The following is a 9811-nucleotide window of genomic DNA, read 5'->3' on the forward strand; positions in this document are numbered from 1 at the left end:
CTTAGATGTTGCTACATTGTTGTGTGTTCCAATAAGTAAAGTTGTAACAAGCACCCGAGTACCAAACCCATACTCGTGAGTGCATGTAGTCTCCATCCCTCCAATTGCTTCAATCCAAGCATGCGGATCGAATTCTGGTTGAGAAAATGAATCCTCACCATACTTCTGCAATAATACAGAATTATACATTTCTTACATAAAAAATTAAATAAGATTATTATTCAACTATATCGTCAACTTTGAAGTAAAAATTAATCAATTTTGTATGTATATTCGTAAACTTAGACTTGTTATCTATAAAATCACCATGACCCCCTAAACGCTTATGAGTGCGGTTAAACACTTCCAAAAAGCTAACATCTCGTTTCACTTCAATTGCGTGCATTTTTTTGCAACTATATATACTCAATCATAATTGATATATGTAAATAACATGTAAGGAAAAACCAAAGTCAAACTACTAAACATACAATTTAAATCTAGTTTGAAAGAAAACCATACATATAAATGCGAAGTAAGATTAATTCATACCATCCTTTTTGCATGAACAACAAATGGAACTGAACCGCTAGTGTGCTTTGGAATGCTTCATTTTTTTGCCGTTAAACAATTTTACCTTGCTGTTCTTGATTTGTTTTGCTATTCTTCTGCACCCCATACCGTATCAATAAGGGCATCTCAGATTTCATTTGTGATCCATTCCCTTGACATACCTTTGCAATCCCTAATGTTGTTTGTTTTGACTTTTGTCATTGCTTTATTCTTTTCTTCTGAAAGCATGTCTCTTAACTGATTGAAACAAATTTTATCCCATATTCGTCGAACCAAAACATCTTGATTTGCAAACCAAACACATTTTTCCTACATCAAAATAATAGAGTAACTAAAAAAATTGATACAAATTAATTGAAAATAAAAAGTTATAAATTAATTGAATAACAAACATAATACCTGAAATTTTGAAACATTAACTCTTTTATATCATTGGGGACTTTCCTCTATGTCGACCATGGACCATGAAAGTGATTTTTTATGATCCTTGTTATTGTAGCTGTGACCCTTCGCTCGAAAAAAGTACTTGTAGAATATAAAAGAAAATTTTTACATATTAAAATTTATAACAAATATAACAATTTCATTATAATACAAAATAACACACTTCTCCCCAATAGGAGTCATACACAATCTGTCGGATGGATCTACAGGAGTCTGTAATCCTAGACCAGGCCCTCTACCCCTTGACCTTGAGGATGTATCATCTATACTTGCACCTAAATCAATAGATGGGGATTTACAAGAATCGTGAGTAGATGTCTCATTTTCTACTTGCTCTGCAGATGCACCCAACAAAGGTGGCTCAAAGGGCACATCGTTATTAACCTGCTGCATCTGTAGTTGAATGGATAGATCAACAAACGCACTAGTATTCATAGGCAACGACATACTTCTAGAGGCATTTGTTGATCTAGGTCTCGGTTTTGAATGCTTCCCTTTAACCATCGTTCCTGTAATATTTTTTTGTTAAAATTCATACACAAATGTTTTTAAAAAAATTGAAACAAAGTATAAAAATCATCAATTTACAACAATCACAAGTAATTCCTAATCATTTATGCAATAAAAGATGCCATTATATAGTATTCATTTCAACATTTATAAATATAAATTATAATAATTTTTTAACATGTCAAGATCTTTCAATATTATAAAATTAAAGTTAAACAACTATGTAACAAAAAATATAAAACCATTATCATATATATCTACCATCATCAATCACTTTTAGAATAAGCAAACTCATGTTCTTCATTATTATCACTATCATCACTAAAAGTTTCTTTGTCGTCGTCTTCAAGTTCATCTTCATTTTCATCTTCATCTTTATTTTCATCTCTTTTCATGTCATCTTCTTCATCTTCATCTCTTTGCATGTCATCTTCTTCATCTTCAATCAAGAGATTAACCTCTTCATAATCACCACTTGCTAAAACTATAAAGTTATCAAGTTCTTCCGATGGAGTACCATTAATTGAAATAGACACATCTTCTTGGTATACTTCTTCATTCAAATCAATTACATTTTCTCTATCTCCACTACTAGGAATGTTAAATCTACTCCTAACTTTTGTTTTAAATACTGCCCACCAATCACGTCGATCTCTTTTGGTTGATGGATAACTACTATAATAAACTTGGTGAGCTTGTGCAGCTAAAACAAATGGTTCATTAGTGGCAAGTATTGAATTGTATTTAATTTCAACAAGACCATACAAAAGATCTACCTTAATATCTTTTTCAATGTCAAACCAATAACACTTAAATAGCACAACTCTGTTCCTGATACCAAAATACTCCAACTCGATTATTTTCACTAAAATACCATAAAAATCACGCTCATAATTATTGTAAAAACTCCCTTTAATGCAAACCCCACAATTCATTGTGTTACGATTTTGTCCGTAATCTAAGGTGTGAAACTTGAAACCATTTATAAAGTATCTTTTGTAGCACCTTATCATTCGTCCTAGACTATGAGAGATTTCAAGTATATGTGGCAATTTCATCGTTACATTTTGCAACCTACGAACATGAAATATAAGATAAAAAATTATTAATTACATAATTAATGCCTCAATGTTATTAAAAGTTCACTTCTAATTTACATAAACTTACATAATTTTTAAACCATTTCACGAATCTTGCATCACGTACTTTTTTCAATTCATCTTCTGATATATGCACAACATCTCTCTTCACCATTTCCTTAAATATCCTATCATTATATCCACAATTTACGGATTAAGTTCATTCTTATGATCAATCATTTGAGTTTATGGTAGAATGATACTTACTTAATATATGAGAGCATCTCTTCACAATTCATTAAAACATATAACTCAACAACATAAAACTCATCTAAAAATCGAAATTTATCTAATGGACCAAAAGCTAACTCAGGATGAGTGAAAATTGAAAGACGACCAAGAGAGTCCATTTCTCCCCCATCATCATTACGTGGCATTTGATTTAATCTTGCTGCAACAGTAAGTTCAAAATATCATGAGCAAAACGAGGAAATTTCTTCGATAATATAAGCCTCACATATAGATCCTTCAACAAGGGCTCGATTTTTTACTTTCTTCAAATGTTGCAAAAACCTAAAAACCACAACATTCATCAAACTTAATAAGTACCTTAAACTCTTGTAATAAACTATTTGAAAACAAATAACAATTATAGTACCTCTCAAATGGATACATCCATCGATACTGGTCGGGTCCATCAACTTTTGCCTCGTAAGGTAAATGAATTGACAAATGCTCCATAAAGTCAAAGAAACCAAGAGCAAAACTCTTTTTTAATTTGCATATAGTTTCACATATTTTCCCTTCCAAAACTTTCATATGATCTACAAGTATTTCAATTGTGCACAAATCTCTAAAAAAGTGATATATCCCAGTAATCGCATCCCAAATTAAGTGAGGCACCATATCATGAAAGACAATTGGGAGCAGTCGTTGCAAAAAACATGACAATCATGACTTTTCATCTCATAAAATTTACAATCAATCTTATCAACTCACCGAGATATGTTCAACACAAAGCCATCAGGTATTCTCAATTGTTTCACCCAAGAACAAACATTTTTTATTTCCTCCTTATTTAAGGTGTACGAAGCCTTAGGCTTGAAAATCTTTCCATTATTTTCCACCAATTTCAATTCTGGCCGCTTGCAATACACCTTCAAATCTTGTCATGCCTTTAAGTTGTCTTTCGTTTTTCCCTTAACATCCATCATTGTGTTGAATATATTCTCAAATACATTATGTTCAATATACATCACATCTAGATTGTGACGTAAAAGAAACGTACGCCAATAAGGTAGATCCTAAAATATACTTTTTTTCACCCAATTATGACTTTCACCATAACTTGAAATCTTCTGCTCACCACATTTTGTTTCAAATAAGATATGAGGAAGCGAATTAAAACATGACAACATTTGCTCACTTGATAATCAAGGAATTGGTAAGTCATGCTCAACTCTTTTTTTAATAAATTTGTCTCTCTACCTCCTAAAATGATGATTAGGTCGCAAGAATTGCCGATGAAAATAAAAAAAAAAACAAGATTTCTTACCAGAATCCAATATGAAAGACTTAGAATGTTCCATGCAATAGGACATGATAATCGTCCATGAGTACTCCACCCTGACAACATACTGTAAGCAGGAAAATCATTAATTGTCCATAATAATGCTGTCCTCATATGAAAATTTTGTTTCCTATATGCATCATACGTGACAACACCTTGGGTCAACAATACTTTCAACTCATCTATTAAAGGCCTCAAGAAAACATCTATGTTTTGACTTGAATTTTTCTTCCCCGGAATAACCATATTAAGGAATATATATTGTTGTTTCATACACATCCATAAGGGTAAATTGTACACACAGAGTATTACTGACCAAACAGAATAAGGTTTCACGGTCGATCCAAAAGGATTGAAACTGTCAACACATAACCCTAATCTGACATTTCGAGGTTCCATTGCAAATAACTTATGTGTGCGGTTGAAGTGTTGCCAAGCTTCACCAACAACAAGGTGTCTGAAGACTCCATTATCACTTTGGTTTTACGCATGCCATGTCATATGTTCAGTAATTTTGCCTGACATATAAAACCTTTGAATCCTTGGTATAAGTGGCCAGTAACGTAAAATCTTGTAAGGTGTTTTCTTCTGCCTTTTCACACTTGATTTCCTCAGTTTATACCGAGGATGTCCACATATCATACAATGCTCAAAATTAGTAGTTTTCTCATAAAATAACATACAATTGTTTTTGCAAGCATGAATTTTGATATATCCCAGTCTAAGTTTTGCTACATTTTTTTTCATTCTATAAAAATCAGTAGGTAAAATTTCATCTAATGGCAACATATTCTTTATTATTTCCAACAACCGATCAAAACATAATTCACTCAAATTAAACTCTGACTTAACATTTAAAAGTTGCAACACATCTGAAAGCATTGTGTGCTTTGTGCAACATGACCACAAAGGTTCCTCTGTATTACTTAACAAAGAGTAAAAGCTAGTTGCATTTGGATTTGGATCTTCTTCCACAAACCTTGACTCATTATCATGACTATAATTGAAAGCAACTTCCAGATCCATAGCATCCCTAACCATTCTAGTATATGGATTTTCTATTCTTTTTCATATGTAGTTCTCCATATTCTCCATGTTTTTCATTACTAACATATGGTTCAACTCTATCTCTACTTCTTGATGATTGTCCAACATCATGTTCCCCATGTAAACTCCAAATTGTGTAAGCACTAGTAAAACCCTTTTAAGGATGTGCTCTGTCACCTTATCGAAATTTAGAAACTTGTTGTTACTACATCGAGAGCAAGGGCATTTGATTTTATTCTCCCACATAAATGTAGAGTTGGAATGTGCAAAATGAATGAATTCATTAACTCCATTTACAAATTCATCTCTAATGAATCCATCAGAAGTTAAGCGACGGTACATCCAAGATCGATCTCTCGTCATTTTGTAATCCTAAGTGTTATAGAATATAACAGTCAAGAGTGATTTCCACTGTTGTTTACAATAAAATTTGTTAACAACCACATTCCAATATGAAAAACTAAGTTAAACATTTTAAATATAAATTTAAAAAATAATAACATGTCAGGATAGTAAAAATGATTCCATACAAGAATAAAAACAAAAAAAATAGGACGCTATATAAGTTTAACTTTATAAACGAGTAGATAAATTCATATTCACAAGCTTTTTAATGTATTAATGACTACAAAATCCTATAAAACCAAGTGATTGAGAAATGGCCAAAACTCGTTTGCTTTTTCTTTTGGATAAAATTAAGCACTATGAATTGGACCCCAAGTCATGATTAGTTTTTTATGATAAAAAATATGAAATTCTAACATAGGAAAGGAATTGCTAGTTTTTTTTTTAAGTAAGGACTTTTGATACTTTTATTAATTGTTCTTAAAAAATAAAAAATATTTAGATACAAAAGTAAATAGTAAATTTCCACAAAAAGTAAATAGTAAATTTTTTAAAAATTATATATATATAATTTTTAATTTTTTCATATTTTATTTTATTTATATCTTCTTCAGCTTAAAGCAGGTTTAAGGGAAGTGACCAATTAATGTTATGACTTGACCAATTAATGAATATGAAACAGAAAACTAATCCATCATAAAGTGCATCACAACAATAAAGAGACTAAGCGACATCATTGACCATACAGAACTTACTGCCAGTATCATGTTAATATTAGAATCCAAATACTGAAACAACATTTAAACAAGACATGGAAAGAACACATCATCACAAAGTTCTTTTTTTCTAAATCCTTGAACTAATTAATTGAGTCCAAATACCTGTAAATCATAAGTTGGACAAAAACCACAATTATTTCCTCAATCAACCAGCTAGCAACAGGCTAAAAGATGCAACAATTTGAACCCAGTAGCTTTGCAGATCCTTAAACACAAATGGTAGCAACTGTACGCAAACCCATAATACATAAATAGTGAACATAAATATTAGGAAGAAAAACATCAAACAGAGATAAAATTTCAACCAGCAGGTAAATTGGTGCCAATTCTAAATTCAACTAAATCAATTTTGAATATCCCAAAGAAATGAAAGAAGAAGAAAAAAAATCGCTCTATCAAAAGCAATTTTTGGCGAATTTTAAGTCAACCAAAGATTCTAGTATCAATTACAATTAAAAACAAACTATATTGAACTGAACGTTAACCCAATTTATATCCATTTAAATTCTTCAAAAGGAAAAAAAAAATTAGCTGAAAGAAACTCCATGCCAAGATTATTTATCATAATTAATAACAAAAAGTAGTCGAATTTACCTCCGACCCACCAACGAGTAGCTCTAATATCAGCTCCAATATCAAAAGCTTTAAGGTAGTTACCAAGCTTCAAGTGCTATAAAACAATCCCAGAAAAAGTAAAGCAAGAACTCACCAAAGACTAAAGTCAAGATCAATCCTGGGTGAAAAGCCATTTTCAAACCAAGACTCGAGAACCTACCACAGAAGCAGACCAGCCACTCAAATAGCAATAGCAAAAAGTTTGCCTCCAGCTCACACACAAGAATCAGAAAACTACTAACAGAGATCCTTCAAAAACAGCACAGCAAATGGAGATTCACAGCAAAGGCAACAAAACAAAACAATTTTGGGAAAGCAAACAGAGATTCGCAGCAAAAAATTTATGGTCTCGACACAAGAAAAGGAAGCAAAGTAGAGAGATTTGGGGAAAGTGAGCGACGCGCATGTTAGGGATTTGTATTTGAGTTATATGAGTTTGGTTTCTTTTGAAATTAAGTTGTGGAGTTTTAAAATTAGTTTGGATGGGTGGTAGATTTGATTAAAGTTTAATTCATTTTTTATTTGGACAAAGGTTCAAGTTTTTATAGTAACATAAATTTAAATATTTTAAATTTTATTAATAAGTTAATTTTTTTATATTACTCAATATAAAATATAATGTTATATTATTAATTTATTATATATATATTAATAACACAAATTATATATTATAATTTGATATATATTACAAAATTTGTATAATTACTTATCAATATAATTTTATAACAAGCATGATAATAACTAATAAAATTAATAACTGTAATCATATAAATAAAATTTATTATAAGCTTTCATATAAAACATATTACTATATATATGTAGGATATTTTAAGGGGCATTTTAAAAAATAATATTTATAGATAAGATATTTTCAAAAATAACTTTTTTTATAATTTTAACTATTTTTAACTAAATTGGATAAAATTACTCTTAATAAAATTACAAGCCATGATGTTACATGCCATGTACAAAAACATGTTACACGTCATGGTTAGGTTATTACACGTCATGTACAAAAACATGTGATACGTCATGGTTAGGTTGGCCATGTCCAAAAACATGTTACATGGCATAGTTAGGTTGTTACACGCCATGCACAAAAACATGTTACATGCCATGTACAAAAACATGTGACATGTTATGGTTAGATTGTGACACACCATGATATTACATACCATGTACAAAAACATGTTATACGCCATATACAAAAACATGTTACACGTCATGTACAAAAACATGTGACACGTCTGGTTAGGTTGTGACACGCCATGGTTAGGTTGTTACATGCCATGGACAAAAACATGTGACATGCCATGGTTAGGTTCTTACACGTCATATTGAAAAAAAATATTGTTGTTACACGCCATTTTGAAAAAATATTGTTGTTACACGTCATATTCAAATACATTTTTTTACACTTTAATACTTAAAATGTTGTTGTTACTTACGAACCAAAATTTTAAATCTTCTCAACTCTCTTCATTTCTTTTTATTTTTTTGACAATTTGGCACTAATTAAAGTGTTTCTAATATGTTTTCATAAATCAAAACACAAATTTTCTTATCTAAAACACCTATTTCGACTAAAAAAAAAAACAAACTTCCTTTGAAAACCTAGAATTATAAATTTCAAATTTTTTAGTTTATTGGTGTCTATGTCCCGAATTGATCCAATTAAAAGTTATTTCAAATATCTGTGATCATTTCTACCATTTTAGTTTTATCCAAAATACCTAAAAATCAAATTCCCCAAATAGTCATCCACCTAAGCACATCAAAACCATTGCTTGATGTCTTGAAAGTGTAGGAAAGAGAAATCTGAAAACTTGGAAAAGAGAAATCGGAGAATAGCAGACGAATGCCGAAGAGAAAAATCGATAAAATTAAAAAGAGTGGGATGGTGAGAGAGAGAAATCAGAAGCACAAATGAGAAGAAATTATGATGAATTTTTTAATTTATTTGAAATAGTTTTAAGGGTATTTTTGTCAAGTCATGGCTAAATATGGCTAAAAACAGTTAAATTTATTTTGATGGTTATTTTTGAAATACCCTTATCAAGAAAGGTTATTCTTCATAATTTTTTCATATTTTAATATCTCATATACATACATATATATATATATATTAACTTATAAAGTTATATCAATTAAAGAATATAACTTGTAGTTTCATATTAATACAATAGGTTATATTTTTTTTGTGAATAATGCAGGTTTATTTATATATATATATATATATTCTATAGCTATGATTCTAATTTGTATTCATAGATATAATAAACTAATACATTTTAAATATATTATATTAATAAGTTTATTATATATCTATCTTCTTAATTTATATATATTAACTAATTAATATTAAAGCGTACATAAAGTATTATTATTTTTTGTTTAATTTATTATTATATCTTATCATGTATTTTTATAAAATTAAAAAAAATATTTTGTTATTTTTATCAATTTTTTAATGTTATAAAATTAATGAATTTGGAATTATTAATTTACAATTTATGATTCAATAAAGTTTTCCAAAATGTAAAATAATAAGCAAAGGAAAACATATTTAAACTTTTAAATATTATTGTCAAGCCTAGCTTTATAATATACTTGTCATGTCATTCATGTACTTGATAGCATGTTTGTATACTTGGATGCCTATAAAAATTGTTAAAAGTCGATATCGTACCTAATGGTACAATTAAGTCGATTAAAATCTCGAACTAGTCCAAATAAAGACTTTAGGATGCATTTGAGAGTTATTGAACCTTAGAATGTCTTGAAATGGTGATTCAGAGTTCTAGGATTAATTTAGAATCAAATCGAGAATTTTTATAACGTAAAGGCAAAATGGTCATTTTGCCACCCGA

The 9811-nt window shown here is 29.7% G+C and overlaps 1 protein-coding gene across 8 annotated transcripts; it reads right to left on the reverse strand.

The window, feature by feature from the left end:
• Nucleotides 1-1060: 1060 nt before the first annotated feature.
• Nucleotides 1061-7431, reverse strand: LOC18604345 (uncharacterized). 8 transcript variants are annotated; one of them, XR_016025416.1, is made up of 5 exons: nt 7102-7431; nt 6921-6996; nt 3244-4222; nt 2674-3158; nt 1061-1505 (listed from the first exon to the last, which is right to left on the reverse strand). XR_016025416.1 is itself a non-coding variant. In XM_007036761.3 (5 exons), exons 3-5 carry the CDS (start codon nt 6437-6439, stop codon nt 1102-1104), a joined length of 486 nt encoding a protein of 161 aa, XP_007036823.3. In that variant the 5' UTR covers nt 6440-6552; nt 6921-6996; nt 7102-7431; the 3' UTR covers nt 1061-1101. The 8 variants fall into 8 exon arrangements, 2 of the variants coding, with proteins under 2 accessions (XP_007036823.3, XP_088660952.1); XR_016025413.1 differs by adding an exon at nt 6429-6552 and having other exon boundaries at nt 2955-3158; nt 6921-7431; XR_016025412.1 differs by adding an exon at nt 6429-6552 and having other exon boundaries at nt 6921-7431.
• Nucleotides 7432-9811: the final 2380 nt, after the last annotated feature.

Source organism: Theobroma cacao, chromosome 3 (assembly GCF_053813885.1).
Source record: "Theobroma cacao isolate CCN51 chromosome 3, ASM5381388v1, whole genome shotgun sequence".
Classification (NCBI taxonomy): Eukaryota; Viridiplantae; Streptophyta; class Magnoliopsida; order Malvales; family Malvaceae; genus Theobroma; species Theobroma cacao.